Raw genomic sequence first — 17,983 nt, 5'->3', positions numbered from 1 at the left:
TCTTACTTATGGTGGCTGAAATCCACTGTGTGCTGAACAGGAAATTAATGCCAACAAGGCACATAGAAATTGTTTTGCTTTTTTTTTTTTTTTTCCCAAATCTTGTCTTACTAGTTTGTTGTTACATGTACTGCTGTGCATACAGACACCAGTTATGTTGAAGGGATTTAGGATGTGATGTAGTAACAGTGATCAGGAGGAACTTTCAGTGTAGGCCTCTTGCTTTAGATTCAGAAATGAATCCAAAATTGAAACAGGGAAGAAATGCAACCATTTCAAAGCTAACTAGATATTACAGTAAACATAGATTTAATTTAGCCACGCTTGCTTTGTGTTTTCTTGGGCATTTGACCTCCTAAGTTTGGCTTGTGTAATAGCAGCATGCCAAAAAATATATAGTAAAGCTCACTTGTATTAACTGTAGGCTATGTTTTGTGCATCATGCATTTAAGATTTAATCTTAAAACTTATCAAGGTGCAGCATACTAAAGTTGTAGCCAAGTCTGTGAAAATATGCATCTGTCTCTTCTGAAAGCATCTCACTCAGCATGCCATGAAGAAATGGATAGTGAACAGAAGTTAATAATGGCTATTTCTTTATTTCTGTCTCAGATTTCTGTCTTGTAGTACCACATCTCCTGCAGAGCTTTGATACCACAAATTCTTGTTGGTGTTCTGTGAGCTCTCAGTCAGAAGTGGTTTTGTGTTGATATTGTACCAAGGCACAATATGGTGTATTTGGTGTATGTCTTATTCAAATGCTTTGTCTCTCTTGTGCTAAAAGTTATCCTTTGCCCCTTCAAAGATTATTATCAGTGAGATCAACCCATTTTCTTCTTCTGTTTACTTCCAGTTCAGCTGAGACTGAAAGTGTTCCAGAGCAGTTATAGTTTGGGTGACCCTGCACTAATGTGTATGGGCAAAGATAGAGCTGAAAACAAAAATGCTAGGTTGCTGCTCTGGGCTCCACAGTGTCAGCTGTGAGAAGTTCTGAATTCTCATCTGGTGAAACTTCCAGAGCAGATTTCACTTCAGTTCACTACACAACATAAGAGGTTATTCCCATCTCTCTTGATCTGGAACAGAAAATGAGGGAGAAACTGAGGGTGATGTTTAAGAGCTGGAGAGACTGTAGCAATAGTGATAGAGGCAAAACTGGAGAAGATACTGAAGTGTCTGTAAGTCCTAAAATCTCTTCTCTATAAATTTCTTGACTTGCTGGAAGCAGGGGCTGTGTTGTTAATGACCTGACTTGTTTGCTCTTCTCATTACAGGAGTCTTAACCGCTCTAAACAAAAAATTATAAATTTAAAAGTTTTTGAGAATGATAATGGTTTGTGCTTTAATGGAGAAATGAAGTATGACCAAATAGTGAAGAGTGCAAATGTTGGAAAGATTATATGTCCTGATCTAGAAAACTTTAAAGATGAAGACAATATTAATCCTGAAATACTCTGGTATAAGGTATTGTACATATCTATTTAAGATATAGAAGGAAATATTATTTTTAAAGTGTGCTATGAGGTAACTGTGAATTGAAGCTTTAGAAAGAAAAAGTTTACAGTTTGAATATGGCATCAATCTTGCCACAGTTACCAAGAGATACATATTTTAGAAGACACTATGTCGACATTTAGGCTGTAAGTTCTATCAGAATCCTGTATGTGTGTTGCTTTTGTTTGTTGATTTGTGAAATTTGCAGTTGATGTAGCTAATAAGTTGGTAGGTAAGGTATGGAGGTGATGAGTTTAAAAACTTGTGTTTCTTTAAATATTAAGCTCTGCATAACTGTTTCAGTTTCTCTGAATATTAGGCTTATCCACTATCATAGAATCATAGAATGGCCTAGGTTGAAAAGGACCATAATGATGATCTAGTTTCAACCCCCTGTTATGTGCAGGGTCGTCAGTATGTTGATTATAGTATAGTATTCTTACGCCTCTTGCTCTGAATCCAGCAAAATATTGTGTAGACTATGCAGACTCGGAAAGGTATAGGTTTTTTTCATATTGAGGTAAAATTCTAGAGCAGTTCAACTCTTAATTCTGATGCTGGCTTTCAAGTATTTGTATCGGTCTATGTATTATGTTTGAAATAAAATAAACAGGTGTAGCATCAAGGCTCTTTTGAGATGAAGTGATTCTAAACTGTTTATTGGTCATGGAAAAGAAAGTCACTGCATTTGCCCTTGCCACAGAAGTGATAATACACCCAACATCATGAGTCATTGCTACAAAAGCTCAGTTTCATCTCAGTGAAGTAGAAATGTAGGCACGCATTCTCTAAATTCTGCTCCAAATGTAATGACTTTTAGTCCATTAGCGTGATAAGTCCTCCTAAATCACAGGCATTTTTGATACTTCTAGGAGTGTAAGTCTGGATTTCTTGAAGACAAACGACTTGTTTTGGCAGAGGGTGGAAATGCTGTATTGATCCTCAATGCTACTATCCAAGACAAAGGAAACTACACGTGCCGTATGGTATATACATTCATGGGAAAACAATATAATGTCTCACGCACCATGAATCTGGAGGTTAAAGGTAACTACACAGAGGTTTTATTCACTTTTTTTTGTTTGTTTGGGGTTTTTTTTTTTTTTTTTTTGTTTATTTCTAAGTTATTTGTATACAGGCATAAGCAATCTGGCATGACATTTTTCAGCTCTGTGGGATGAGGACTGCAGATTTTCTTTAAATCAGCTTTTCCTTGAATGCAATGATTGAAGTGCAATAATGCATATTGCTACCCTTGAACATGGCTTTTGAGAAAGAACTGTCTTAGGAAAATGAAAAATCTGGGTTTAGGAATAGAAAGAAACAGTGGTTACTGGGGTGGTGTTTTTGTTTCTGTGAAAAAAAAAAAAAAAAGACCAAACATGTGAACAACCATTAAATCAAACCGAACAAATTATTTTTATTGAGATCAGGGCAGCAGAATTTTTTGTAGCCCTGCTGGTCAGTTTGTTTTTGTAGGCAGCCTTAATGGTGACCTGATCTCTACTGTGACAGTAATCCTTTCAGAAAAGTTGGCTAGAGCTGTATTGTCCATCTTCTTAGATTGAGTCAGTATTCTTAGGTTAGATGACAATACAAGAGCAGTAGCTTGATAGCAATGATAGAAGATTGAGTCATTGTGATAATTCCTCTTTCTCTTCCTTATCTATCTCTCTGACAAAGTTCATTGCATTACTTTTGATCTTGTTTCTGTTTTGTGGTTTTGTATTACATCTATCTAAATTTCCACTGAATTTAAGACTTAAAAAAAAATAATTGTAAGGTAAACTGAAATCTGTCTTGGAAGCTAAAAGAATAATTTAGTTGGAGCGTAGCACATCTCATTAGAGATTTTCTACTGGAAATTTGAAGCTGGCAGTAGATATGGTGCTACAATAGAACCGTATAGTAAAACAAAAACATTGCAAAACTTTCAATTAGAGTAAATTGTGAAAATTGTATTGCCCAGAGGTTTCATTTAGTTATTTATTTTCTTTCAGAAAGTCCACTGAAGATGAGACCGGAGTTTATTTACCCAAACAACAATACAATTGAAGTGGAACTTGGTAAGTAGTGAATATTTAAGAAATCATTAAAATTTAGCTAACAGATAAACTCCCAAATTTTCTGAAATAACATAGTAACAGTTCAGCCTGCAAGACTGGTATGTAGATATGTGCATTGAGAAGGGTGGATGATTGAGCATGATTTCTTGCAAGTAGTTTGCAGATAGAATAACGAGTGCACCTAAGATTGGAGTCTCTTGATCAGCAATGTCAGGTTGGATGTGTCTATATTTGATTATGGCCATCTATCCTTTGTACCACTTCTCACTGCCTATGTCTTGGCATGTCTTCAATTCATTGGAAATATGATTGTGTATATGCAACATGTTAGGATATTTACCGGTTGAGCATTTTCAGTAGCTTTTCTCGTCCTGTATGTTTCCTCTCTCTCTACTCTCTCTGGAAAATGGATTTTCCAGGTGATTTTCCAGATGCCCTTCTAGGGAATTAAAAGATTTTTGATACTGATCTTTTGTGAAGCACTGAAATCTTAGTTCATAGATATTGCAGATGCTGTTAATCTTAGAAATTTCTTAAACAAAAGAGATTCTGACTGGATAGAAGGACTAACTTTTTCCCAATGAAGACAGCCAGGCAGTGGAGCTGCACAGAGAAGCTGTGCATTCTCTGTCCTTGGAGGTTTCAAAACCTGGTTGGATAAAGCTTTCAAGTAGCCTGGGCTGATTTCATAACTGGCCCTGCTTTGAACAGGAAACTAGACTAGAAACGTACTGAGGTCATGCCCAATATCAGTAATACTGTGAGTCGGTGAGCTTAGAGTATAGTATGTGAGTCTTTTCCTGAGAAGACCTATACGTGTTTAGATTGTACCATATATAATAAATGCGTTGTACTGATCTAGCCTAGAAGAATGAGTTTTGAAACTGTATGAACTGTGAATTTTTTTTAAATCATTTTGTACGAAGTAGAACTGTTTCCAATAAAAATCTTTGATTAAAAAGGGCTTTAACTGATCTTGGAGAAATGTGAGTGGCTGTTGCAGTTACCTAGTACAGAGAGGTCTAACATGCCTGGCTCTGTTTTGAGGAAGCAGTTATAACTGCTAATAAAAATATTAGCAGTTAGTTCATTAAAGAAGCCCAGAGGAAAGGTTGTGCTGGGGCTCTAGCACCACATGGGAACCAAGGCCAGAGAATCGTGGATTACTCTTCGATACATCACACTGATGGTAGTCAAACCACTATTCAGAGGCCTGATCAGCTTAGGCCCTTAAAAGGCACTTTAATTTACTGAATGCATAAAGGACTTTTTTAATCCTTTGATAGTACTTACTGAGAAAATGGAAGATCAAGTAATTGTCATTCCAGGGGCTGCCTGTTATATTCTTGGCTTATATTAAGATGTGTTATGGGACACCTTTTTGTTTAGACAACTACATTTTAGATGAGCATTTGGATCCAAATTTGTTAAAGCTTGAACATTGTTGATTAAAATTTGCTGTTACGTTATTGCTCGTCGTAACTGATCTGAGGCATCCAAACCAGCTTTAATTACTTCACAGACATTGAGAAAGCAGTCATGCATGGGACTAAAGGGAAACACAAGGCCTTCACCCACAAGGTGGGCTTATTGTAGCTGAAGAATTAACACAAAATAAATGTTTCTTGATGACAAGGAGACTCTGTAAAGGAAGGGGTTTCTTCAGGCAAACTCTATTCTGGAGGGAGATGATTGAAGAGAATCTGGGATTTCTATGTAAACCCTGTTCTAGTAATTACTCTGGAATGAACCTTTAGTTCACATGCATGCTTTTGATAGAGACTATCCTTTGGTGGAAGTGTCTAGATCTGTGGTTCTAGGAAATGAAACCCTGAGATCATTACATAACTTCTGTTGGTAAAATAAAGAAGGAAAGGACTCCATGAAAGATGCTTCCGTTCTTGTAAATGGAACTGTTTGAGGTACATTCGCAATAAATACATTCTGCAACTTGACTTGCTTTCTTAATGCTTCTGTATGATGCTCATACTGTAAGATCTGGATTCTTGATGGCAAAGGAACTTACAGATGGGTGAACTTGCTCTGCAAGTAGAGTGTCAGTGTAATCAGAAACGATTCCAGTAGACAATGTTGGCCAAAAGACTCTGATCTGATGTAGATACGCGTGGTCACTAAGAATAGGATGCAGCTCCAATTCACAGGTACCTCCCTGTAAGTGTCTGCATATGTCTTAAGGACTTCAACTTGTGCTGTTATTAATAGAAGCTTAATTCAGTTGCCTATCCATAGATGTCTAGTGCTGTTTTGGATGAACTGACTGCTCCAGCTGTGCAGGTTTCCTGAAGATTTAGAGTATTATCTACCAGCACTGTACAGATGTTTTTGAAATGTTATCACACTGTGTACAGGCAACTGATTTGAGCCTGGGAGATTTTTGAGTGTAGTCAGAGGAGTCTGGAGAGCCATTCAGATGGAAAGGCTCAGGTATCCATTCCAATAGCAGATTCCAGTGGAGGTGAACTCCTTTACTAGGTTAGATATTTAGTTCACATGTAGACATGAACATTCAGATACCTACATTTAGGGTGGAATTCACATCCAGATTGGAGACACTCAACAGTGGAGTAGAAATGGATGAGTTTTATGGACTCTGCTTTTTGTAAGGTAAGTGGGTTTTTCCTTACCCCTCTTTTTCCAGCTGTTCCCCTAACACTGGAATCTGCTTTTTTTACAAGACTTTCAATTGCTGTATTTAATTTTTTGTTTTGCTTTGTAGGCTCTCATGTAGTCATGGAATGCAATGTATCAAGTGGTGTGTATGGCTTGCTTCCATACTGGCAAGTTAATAATGAAGATGTTGATAGCTTTGACAGCACCTACAGGGAACAGTTTTATGAGTAAGTTCTTATACATTGAACTTAAGTGCATTTCTGTGTGATGCAATTGGTAGTAATTTGTGGTGAATTCACTATAAAGTTGACTAGTAGTTAATGGCAGTAGTTGTTCAAAGAACGATTAGAAATCTGCATTAAGTACATGATATCCTTAATGCTTGATTTAAAATATATAAGCAATTTCTTAAAAACACAAATGGAATGAAGCAACTATATTCAGACCTTCAGAAAGTTGTTATGAAACGTACCATTTTGTTATGTATTTGTTTTATGCAGCCTTTTTACTAATAGATTACATCTTGTCCTCTATCATTAATGCGAGAAGGAAAGATATTTTAAGGCAAAAAAAAAAAAAAAATCACTCTATTTTTATTTGTTAAATTGATATAGCTGTTGATTTTGAAGTACACAGAGGAGAAGACCTTGTTGTAGAATATTTAGGGTTATATGTTTTTTTCATTTAAGTAAATTAAGTACAAATTAAAACAGAAAAAAACATAGTAATTTCTTCCAAAACAGAAGGATCTTTGTTTCTGAGTGACTAATTTATACTGTAAGAAATTGTGGGTATGCTGTCTGTTTTATCATCACATCAACCACTACCACTAACCATAATTTTTAAAACTAAGTGTAGAGAAGGATGGAGGGGGTTTTTCAACTGGCCTTTTCAGAATCATGCAGAAGCATTGCTGTCTCCATCATCAGTGCAAAAACTGGATAATGTCATGTTGAATACTGTTTTTTAAAATGATTTTTTGTATGTGATTCCAGTTTCTGTTGATGCTTCTTTTCTAATTCTTTTTCTTTTTCCCCCAATGAAAGAGAGGGAATGCCTCATGGGATTGCTGTGTCTGGAACAAAATTTAACATTTCAGAAGTGAAATTAAAGGATTATACTTACAAATTTTTCTGTCACTTCTTTTATGATTCTCAAGAATTTACATCATACATCAAATTGGAACACCCAGGTAAGCTGCCTCATCTTGATAAAATTATGATCCTTGATGATTACTTCTTAATTAGTTTGACACCACATTACTTGTGGCTGAAACTGTGCAATGTACCTTTGTACTAAGCGGCCAGTACAATTCAGTATCTTTCTCTGTGGCATCTTTATCTCATATTCCTTTTCACAGTAAGTTTAAAGAAAATATCACTTGGAATGTGCTTTGCTTTCTCTTGTTTGGTGTTTGGGAAAAATCATTGAAACATTTAAATTACATTGAAGCAAATATGAGTCCTTGGCAGAATATTGTGCTTCACTTTGCACACTGGCACATGGATCAGAGGAGATAGCGTGCACAGAAGAGCTGTGAAAATGGCCAGTTCTCTTAGAGCACCAAGAGGAGACATAACTAAGGATGGAACTAGGCCTTAAAAGAAAACAAATACATCTGTGGATCTGGTTGTTCTAACTTCACTAACAACGAATGGGCTCAGATTGCCAGGATAAGAAAAAGTTGTTTAGACAATAGGAAAAGATCTTAAGGATGATAGTGAAGCTATGAAATAGTTTGTTTGGAAAGGTTATGGGATTACTGATGCATCACCTTCTAGACTCATGCACGTTGACTGGGAGCATCCAGCTGCTTGTTGGATATCTTGTAATCAGCTCAGAGACAGGATATGATTGATCTGTTGCTGACTGGCCTGAAATCTTTCTTTTTAGTATATAAACCTTAAGCTAAAGGTAAAATGAGCATGTAAAACCACAGATTCAATGCTCAAGAATTTCGTTCTTTGTAGTTAAGAACAGATGCACAGAAAAGCAAACCACCAGATTTAATAAGCAGCGACTTATTTTATTTTTTGATTTAGCTATGGAAGATTATCTGGTCTGCTGAGTGGCCAAGCTGACTTGGTCAACTGTGAGCCAATCTTTTTACAGAGGTTATTTTCAAACTGGCAACACGGTAAACAATAATTGACTGAAAGTGGATCAGAGCTCTAGCTTCCTACAGAAGTATAAACAAATTATTGGCTTACCGTAAACTAAGATTGTCAGGGTAGCAATTAACCTCAGAATTTTTCAAATGTGCATCAACTAAAAATTGTAGTTTGTGGAATTGTTTGTGAGTGTGATTTCTTTTTTTCTTACTTGTTGTTTTTTGATGTGTTGAAGACGACAAAGTAGGAGGTTCAGCAGTGGATCTTTGATGAGGCTGCGTACAATGGGTGATCAGTCTGGAAAAAGCAGCATAGTCAGGAAGCCATCTCTGACTTCCTTCCTTTCTGACTGATTAAATTTTGTACAAGAACTCTCACTGTACTGTAACACTGAGTTATACATTAATATTTTGGTGTATTAGCTGAGAGAAGCCTCTTTTGTCCCACTGTTAAGGTACCTTTTCTCTGAAAGATAAAATCTGACACGTCAAATGACAGTATTTGTAAAAAGCCTGCATGAAAATATTTCAGTTTTGTCATTCATTATATTTTCTTCTTTTCCAATCCCTTATTGACTAAACAACATTTGAAAAAGGTAGGCAGTTTTTAACATTTCTTTTCTTTTTCTGTTCCTCATCTGTAATTCTGCTTTCATTTGTTTTGTTTTGTTTCTCCTTTTATTCCATGTTTTACTGCAGTTCAGAACATTCGGGGTTACTTGATTGGAGGAGGAATTTCTTTGATATTTTTATTGTTTCTTATACTCGTTATCTACAAGATCTTTAAAATCGATATTGTGCTTTGGTATCGGAGCTCCTGCCATCCTTTCCTGGATAAAAAAGGTATGTTTATGTAGCAGTGCAGGTGTACTTTGAGAGTGCTGTGTGTTGCATGGAGCAGATTGTCTCCATGGACTGTGACTGGTAATTTCTCATGAGTTTTCTCTCTGTTGTGTGCTAGCATTCAGAATAACATTGAATGGTGTGCTGACTGTAAGAGCGGCATGCTGAAGTTTGGGCCATTTCCAAACACCTTGAGAACAACTGCATCAGTAGGGAAACAGAAAATATCTACTAGATATATTGATATTCATTGGGACTTCTATAAAGTCTTATGTCTGGTCTTTCTGAAGTTGTGTTTTCTGACATATTAAATGTGCTTCTGATCTTGAAATTTGCCAAGTATTTTGTTTTTGCATCTAAGTGGTTGTGTTTTGGTTACAAGAATGATCTAATACTTACATGGCTGCTGGAATTCCAAAACACGCAATTGTCCTATTGCAACAGCTATTTTCTAGATAATTCAGTGGTAATGTTTTTTTTTTGTTTGTTTGTTGTTTTTTTTTTAATATTTAGAGTTGAATAAGAATACTCAAATATATTTAATTTACAGATCTCTTGCCTGTTTAGATCCAGCATAGTGAATTCTTGAGTCCCATTTCTACAAATATATCAGGTTCAATGGAATTATGCATGCTTAGATAATAATAAGATTAGAACCTAGAGTAATGTGTCAAGTGGTGGATGAAACAGAACTTAGCAATATCTTTTTTGTTTATGTCTTTGGAATCCTTTTTTTAAACTTTTTATAACTTTTTTTATTCTCATTGCTCATTCTTTAGTTTCAGATGGAAAGATCTATGATGCTTATGTTCTATATCCAAAGAACAGAGAGAGCTGCTTGTACTCATCAGATATTTTTGCTCTGAAGATACTGCCAGAAGTCTTAGAAAGACAGTGTGGATATAACCTCTTTATATTTGGGAGAAATGATTTAGCAGGAGAAGGTGAGCTGTCTGTAAACAAATAATACTCAAGTTTTCTCATAGGTAGCTGAAGTAAGCTGCAAAAATAACTCAGGAACAGGGGTCTTTCAATGTCTTTCCACGGACCATTATTTGCTTTGTCTTCCATTTGCATGTAACAAAAATTTGCATATCAGAACAAGCTATTAATGTGAAAAGGTCATAGCTTTATCTAGGTGTATGGTTTTGGTTGCTGTTTTTATGCAGAACTTCTGAACATCTACTCACATATGGTCAGATTGTGTTGCTTTGGCCAAATCTACTCTTGACAGCTAACATAGCTTGCACACTCTTATCCTGTCCCTATTTATGAGTTAAAGTTGGCTCAAATATCAAACAGTAAACAAAGCAGTTGGAATGTATGGGTACCATCTTAATAGCTCAAGCACCTCTCCGATGAAGAAAGGTTGAGGGAACAGGGCTTGTTTAGCAAGGAAAAGAGAAGGCTCTGAGAAGACCTCATTGTGGCCTTCCAATATATGAAGGGAGCATATAAACAGGAGGGGCAGTAGCTGTTTATGAGGATGGATAGTGATAGGATGATGGGGAATGGTTAAACTGAGACAGGGGAGGTTTAGGTTAGATATTAGGAGGAAGTTTTTCACACAGAAGGTGGTGACACACTGGAACAGGTTGCCCAAGGAGGCTGTGGATGCCCCATCCCTGGAGGCATTCAAGGCCAGGCTGGATGTGGCTCCGGGCAGCCTGGTCTGGTGGTTGGTGATCCTGCACATAGCAGGGGGGTTGAAACCAGATGATCGCTGTGGTTCTTTTCAACCCAGGCCATTCTATGATTCCATTCTATAATTAATTTTGCTTGACCTTTTTTTCTCTCTGCAGCTGTGATCAGTATTACTGATGAAAAAATCCATCAAAGTAGAAGAGTAATAATTATCTTAGTACCAGAACCATCATGTTATGGTGTTTTAGAAGATGCATCTGAAAAACATCTTGCTGTGTATAATGCTCTTATCCAGGATGGTATAAAAATAATTCTGATTGAACTTGAAAAAATAGAAGATTATGCAAACATGCCAGAATCCATCAAATATGTTAAGCAAAAGTATGGAGCTATCCGATGGAAAGGGGACTTCTCAGAAAGGTCACACTCAGCAAGTACGAGGTTCTGGAAAAAAGTGCGTTACCACATGCCATCCAGAAAACATGGATCTTCATCAGGGTTTCATTTGTCACCATAAGACTTGAATTCTCCCCAGGCAACAACAGAAAAATGACTGACAAAGTTTATGTAATTGGTGATGGACTGGCAGAAGGTCGCATGTTTTGTACAAACAATCTCACCCAAATTTTCTGGATTGAAGGTACTACAACTTTATCTACAGACGTGAATCATATTTTCTTCTGACCACATCAGCAGAATGTCTTGAAATGTCATTAACAGCACAGTGATGGCATGGAAACATTTAGGAAGTACTTAAAGGATTCTTCCAAGAATTGCACTGTGATTTTCTAAAACATTTTTTAATTTTGTAAAACAATAAGAAAGACCCTGAAAAATACTTTCTAGCAATTGAAGGATGAGTATGAAGGAAATTGTATAAATTAATTATAATTGTAATTTTATATAATGGACTTGGTTGATGCTGGTAAGGGATTTTTTTGTTGTTGTTGTTTTATGAAATGACATGAATTTTATTTGTTACAAGTTTATTTGCTGCTTTGTTCATTTTGCTCAAAGGTAATACCATCACTGTTAGTGCACCTGTGTGGTATCACCCAAGAGAAAAGGTAAGAGACAATCCCAGCTTCCCCAGAACGCTACTCAGCCTGACAAAGAGTAAATTCTCTTTCCTGATCTATCTTACATTTAAAGAACTGCATGGTTCTCGGCCCCTAATGCCATTCAGGCATCATTAAAAGTATCATTATATTGCTGTTCCTAGTCTTAAAATGTTTAATGTCCAGAGGACATTAACAACAAAACTTGAGATCTTGTTAAGTGCCTTAGTATATTTGTCCTTTATTACCATGTGGAGCTACGAGGTCATGACTGATTCTCTCATGCAGACTAGAGAATTGTTGGCTTTTTGTTGGCATCTCAGGGACCAAAAAGTGCTTCAGGGCACAGACTACAAAGCTGGGTTGTCCCCATGTGTTGCTGATGCTGAAAGTGAGCATGTTTCTCCTCCTGTTCCCAGCCAAGGTGCTGGCTCCAGCATTTGTCAAATCTGAAAGCTTATGCTACCTGAACAGGCTAATGTGGCAGAGATGCTTTTCTGTTCTCCCACATCAGTGAGTTTATCATTCCTGGAAGGGTCATTGTGCAGTGGAAAAGGAAAAAGGATGGAGTGGTCATGCTTGGTAGCGCTATATGCATTTAGAAAATAGAGCTGAAATAACACTGTTGCCCAGAGATGGCTGGAGTCCAATGGGTTTACATGAAAACTGTTAAAACTTATTGTGGATGCTGAATGCTTTTTCTTTCCCTCTTTCTTACTTTTGCTTTTTTAGCAACTTTATGTACAACATGGAATTGTTAACTCTGAAGCTAAGACTCATGTGTGGACAGTGATGCAGTCTGTAATGATAAATTCTCTTGAAGGGGGATTGTCTATTTTCAAAGAAATCATCAAATTTAGTGTCATGTTTGTAGATAGAAGATTTACAGGAATAAGAGATGTGGGAGTTAAACCACCTGTGCTTTTCATTTTCTGCCCAAGCTTCTACTTCTAAGTTAGAGATTTAGTTTTGTATGGAAGCTTCAGTGTTTATCTGTTACAAGTGGACTATGTAGTCTAAGTATAAGGCATAGATGGTTCTTGTAAACAAACTTAGAAAATTTCAGTTTGGTGAACTCTATGCCATCTGAAAACTAACTTGTGGTTCAAGTTATTATACACAGGCATTGCTTGGTTTTGCTGCTAATGACTTTTGATTATTAATTAGTTCCTTTTTAAAAACAAACAAAAAAAATGTTCTGGGAAGATAAGTATTGAACTGTTTTTGTGATTGTTAAAATGTAGGTGTAATGACCAATTGCCTGTGTTCTCAAGGAAAAAATATGACAGCTCTGGTAACATTGTGTGGGTAGGGAAAAGGCACAAGGCTGGTTAATAAACTTAAAGTGAAGATCTGGCTTATGTAACAGTTGCAAAATAGCTAGGTAGTTATACATAAGGGAGAAAGAATTGAGAGAATGAAGGAAGCAAAAAAAAGAAAGCTCTGCAGTTGTGTATACTAACTCCTTTGTGATTGTTTGCTCTAGTGTTAATAATTGTCCTAGTACAGAATTTCAAGACAAGGCATCTGATCAGACTGTGGTGGTTGATTTGCAACACGAGTTTCGGATCTGCCTTTAATTTCTGCTTGTGATTCTGGATTTCTGTTTGTGTTCATGTCCTCTTAATTTCTGTTTTGCAGAACTTTTTTTTTCCCAACTCAAATTTCAGTAAATCTTATTACATACTGCAGAACAGTCAGCTTACTACTATGTAAAATTCCTTTGCTTTCCAAGCTGTTCTCAAAGGCTGCTGCTAATATGGCATTAGGCAGAAATTTTTCCTTTGGATTGATCCTTTGATATCTCTGATACCACTTTTTCATCTGAAAAACTGATGTTCTGCATCCCTCAGAATTCTTCTACTCTTTGAGTACCGTTTCCTTCATTTTGACACTGTCGTGTTATTTTTTGCTTGTTTTTTTCTGTCATTGGCTCTTTTCTTCTTCCATCCTCAACCAAAAGAAACTGATGGTCTGAGGTGCCATCCCTCATAACTGCCATTAGGATGACCATAGGATGGTGGTGACCTTTGTGTTGTGCCTCACAGATGACAAAGCCAATGGAAATAACTTTCTTTCCCACTATAAGTTATTTGATTACTTCGGTGTATGCTGGAAATTTGATATTCTCTGCCTTCTCAGCTTTGTGAGCTGAGTGTATATCTGACCAGAATGGAATGAGATTCTATTTCAGGACAAGAGGGGGGGAAAAAAGTATATGGGAAATGTCAGGGTATTTCCAACTGTTTTGGTACTGGAATATTTTATCAAAGAATGTCATGTATGTATAGACCAATTCACACGCTTATCTTCTGTTCTCATTCTATGTTTTATTCAAGACAGAATTGTCTTGGGAGAAACACTTCTGATCATGAAGTGTCACATTCACATAGCTGTTGCACTAGATCTGCTTTTCAATATAGTGTTTGTTTGGTGATAGTCCATCATGGTAAAAGAGCCTTGAGATCCATCTCAAGTTACTGAAATTCATCTGGACAAGGTGAATGTGCTAATTGGTATGGTTCACATTGATAAAAGAATGTAGTGGGACAGAAGCTGTATGGTTTGGTCTTTTGTCAGAGGATCCCAATATCAAATGTGAAGACTAGACACTGGAAGTATCATATTTTTACTTGGAGGACTAATATTGACTTTGTATTTCCACCTTGACAGTTTGCAAGCCAGCCAACAGAGTTCCACCAACCTCTGGCCTCTTCAGTTTTCATGTTTATGAAAAACTGCTACTTGTTATGCCTTCCTTTAGTGGAAAGTTATTTTACTGAGCCAAAATACTGTTAATTGTTTGTTTTGATATACTTGTATGACTGAAGTTTTCATGTGTGTTATGTAAAGACACTTTGAAGAAAGGTTGTTTTTAATTCAATAAAACACTACCTAATTTTTTTCTTACAGCGTTGCTTTTTTCTCCTCATTTCTCCACTAAAGCATGCTGAAAATGAACAATAGCAAACAGCTGTCTTAATTTGAAGTGTTTTGGACACACTGCTTTATTTGTATCATATAATCATAGAATCACAGAATCATGGAATGGCCTGGGTTGGAAAGGACCACAGCGATCATCTAGTTTCAACCTCCTGCTATGTGCAGGGTCACCAACCACCAGACCAGGCTGCCCAGAGCCACATCCACAGAATCACAGAATCACAGAATCACAGAATCACAGAATTGTAGGGGTTGGAAGGGACCTCCAGAGATCATCAAGTCCAACCCCCCTGCCAAAGCAGATTCCCTACACCAGGTCGCACAGGTAGGCATCCAGGCAGGTGTTGAACATCTCCAGAGAAGGAGACTCCACCACCTCCCTGGGCAGCCTGTTCCAGTGCTCCATCACCTCACTGTAAAGAAGTTCTTGCGCATGTTTGTGCGGAACTTCCTATGCTGCAGTTTCCGGCCGTTTCCCCTTGTCCTGTCTCCACTCACCAGTGAAAAGAGTCCGGCCTCGCCATTCTGCCCCCCACACCTTAGATATTTATAGACCTGGATCAGGTCCCCTCTCAGTCTTCTCTTCTCAAGGCTGAACAGACCCAGTTCACTCAGCCTTTCCTCCAGCCTGGCCTTGAATGCCTCCAGGGATGGGTCATCCACAGCCTCCTTGTGCAACATGTTCCAGTGTGTCACCACCCTCTGTGTGAAAAACCTCCTCCTAATATCTAATCTAAATCTTCCCTGTCTCAGTTTAACCATTCCCCTCTTCCCTTCCCATTTGCACTGCATTCAATCTGCTATTCTCAGAACTGGGCAAGGGGGGAAGAGTCTCAGTAACCACTGGGGCAAATCTAGGTTGTCTCAGTACAACCTTAGCACTAACCACCTCACTCTGTCTGGGTAGCCAGGAGCCGAGAGCTTGTCTTTGCCCTGTCCTGTGCTTTCCTTGCAGGGAAGTGAGGCTAGATCAACTCCAAGCCTGCAGCATCATGCACTGGGAACAGCACAGTGATTTAACATGTTGAATTCTGATGAAACAGTTGAGTTTCTCATCTTGCTTAGGAATCTCATTTTATTTTTATTATTATTTTTATTATTATTTTGAAAGTTAGAAATTTCTAGCATTAACATATTAATTGCTAGCCGAGACTTCTCATTTTTCCTAGTTTGCTAGTAGGTCCTCCTCCCATGCAAGTCTTCTCAAAGTGGTTATCGTGTTGGCTGGGACAGCACACAGTATTTCAGCTGAAGGTGAGCTAGTACCCTATATGGTGGTAGGGTGCTAAGAAACGTGTGTGTGTGTGATGGAGATGGTGATCCTCATAATAGCTGGTGGGAGTAGGTACAGGGCTGAGCTCTGCTGCTTGTACCATTCAGTTATTGGATGTACCAGAAGGATCTCATGGCAGCAGAATAATCGTAGCACATTGATTGCAATGGAAGAAGCCTTCAGGCAGTTCCCACAGGTCTCAGGTTACTTGGGAGAGAAGCAGTTTTTTGTCATATACCACTCTTTCTCTTAACAGTAGGAATGATGAACAGTGCTATCTGTTTTAAGGACATTGGATAAAAGCTGTAAAGTCTTCAGTGCTGGCAGACCTTACCAGCTGGAGGTCTGTCTGATGTGGCAGAGCTCAGGGCTTCCAGCATCTGAAAAGACATACAATTATCTGTGAAATCTCTTATTACCTTTTCAGATTACCTCCAATCAGCAGTATTTTAATCAACATCCTGATTAAGTCAGAATGCCTTTCTTACTAGGACTTGTGAATGCTTGCATCAGTGCACTGCAGGATGCAATAGATACATCCCCAACTCCGTTGGAAATAGTTCTCCCAATTTAAGACAGCATTTTATTTTGTTTTGTTACTCAACTGGTGACTTGGATTTTCTCCTTAATCTGTGTTTCTGGATTGCCAGTAGTTATTTTTGTATAAGAAACTAGTGGTGTCACTTCTGCATGTACGAGGAGCATAAGCAAACACTGTTATGAGCCAGGCCTCACACAGTTCTCTTTCAGCTTTTGTGACACAGATAAATCACACAGAAAACTTCTGTGTATTGTGCTGAGAGCACTAATAAAAACATTGATGTGAAAGCAATGGCTGATCCCATGGCAAGATCCCTGTGACACTAACTACCACCATACCTTAGCTGTTCCCTTTTAAAGTATCTGCTCCAGCTTTCCATGAGCTGCTTCACAGCCAGCCTTGCAGTCAGGTTTTGCAGTGCAACTCAGCTTTTCCTGCTCTATCTTGATAATTGATTTCCAAGATGAAAGTGATAAGGATATCAAAGATGAATAAAAAACAGCATAACGTGATGTGACTGAACACTGTGACAGTTCATTTCTGTTTTCCAATTATTGGATTCCTATTTTAAACTATCTAAGTGATATATATTTTCTTGCACCTTACAAATTAATTTTGAATATTTATTTGGTGTCAGATGTTTTTCTGTTCTCCAATTGTATTGTGCGTACTTTTTTAATGCTGAAAAGCTTGTCTGCTCCTACAACTATTTTAGATGGTCCACAGAAAGATGCTGTTTCTTGAAGCAGATCTTGCTGTCTTTAAAGATTACTAGCTGCTGGATCTGTAATTCCATATGTTGGTTACTCTAGAATTTGGGATAGAAATAGTTTTGCCTCCCTGAGTGAAATATGTGGAAAACTTAGCATTTTGCTTTCTTCTTAGTTATCATAATTTCTGGGATTGTGTCTTCATTTCTATTAGCTCTGCTGCCTTCTCATCTAGTTGCCAATACTCTTCTCAAAGCAAGTGGAAAGCTTAAATTGTTTTTGGGGCCACGTGTAATTCTTTTTTTCATTCTGATTGCACTGAAGACCTATTTAACTGGGCATTTTTGAGCTAAAGAGCATCTTATTCAGTGTTTTAATTTACCTTAAATGTGAGCTCTGCCTTATTTTTGTCACTTCTCATGGTTATGAGCTTGAAAATGGGTCTTGTTAGTTTCATGTCTCAATTCTGAAATATTTTTTGCCAAAACAGATTCCTTAAGGTGAGTTTTAAGCTTCACACTTGTGCAGGTAAAGAGAGAGGATGTAGATTTGTTGAAGGGGCGAAAATCAATAAATTGTTTTCTGTGAGAGGGAAGAAAAGGACAGATTTGGCTACAAAAAGAGGCCCCAGCTCCTTTGTTAGAAACTGGATATGTACTTACCAGAAGTA

The 17,983-nt window shown here is 37.5% G+C and overlaps 1 protein-coding gene across 1 annotated transcript in view; it reads left to right on the top strand.

Annotated features, from left to right (window-relative positions):
- Window positions 1-17,983, top strand: part of LOC306952353 (uncharacterized protein) — a gene marked incomplete at both ends in the record, with an annotated part of 37,486 nt that overhangs the window by 2,221 nt on the left and 17,282 nt on the right. The window contains 9 exon segments of the mRNA XM_079543059.1: window positions 1,275-1,464; window positions 2,367-2,541; window positions 3,495-3,560; window positions 6,298-6,418; window positions 7,238-7,383; window positions 9,001-9,144; window positions 9,924-10,088; window positions 10,947-11,302; window positions 11,306-11,323. Of these exon segments, the coding sequence (XP_079399185.1) occupies window positions 1,275-1,464; window positions 2,367-2,541; window positions 3,495-3,560; window positions 6,298-6,418; window positions 7,238-7,383; window positions 9,001-9,144; window positions 9,924-10,088; window positions 10,947-11,302; window positions 11,306-11,323 (1,381 nt within the window).

Source organism: Tetrao urogallus (genome assembly GCF_951394365.1).
Source record: "Tetrao urogallus genome assembly, chromosome: 1".
NCBI lineage: Eukaryota > Metazoa > Chordata > Aves > Galliformes > Phasianidae > Tetrao > Tetrao urogallus.
The sequence above is the reverse complement of the archived record's forward strand: the minus strand, read 5'-3'. Positions and strand labels throughout refer to the sequence as shown.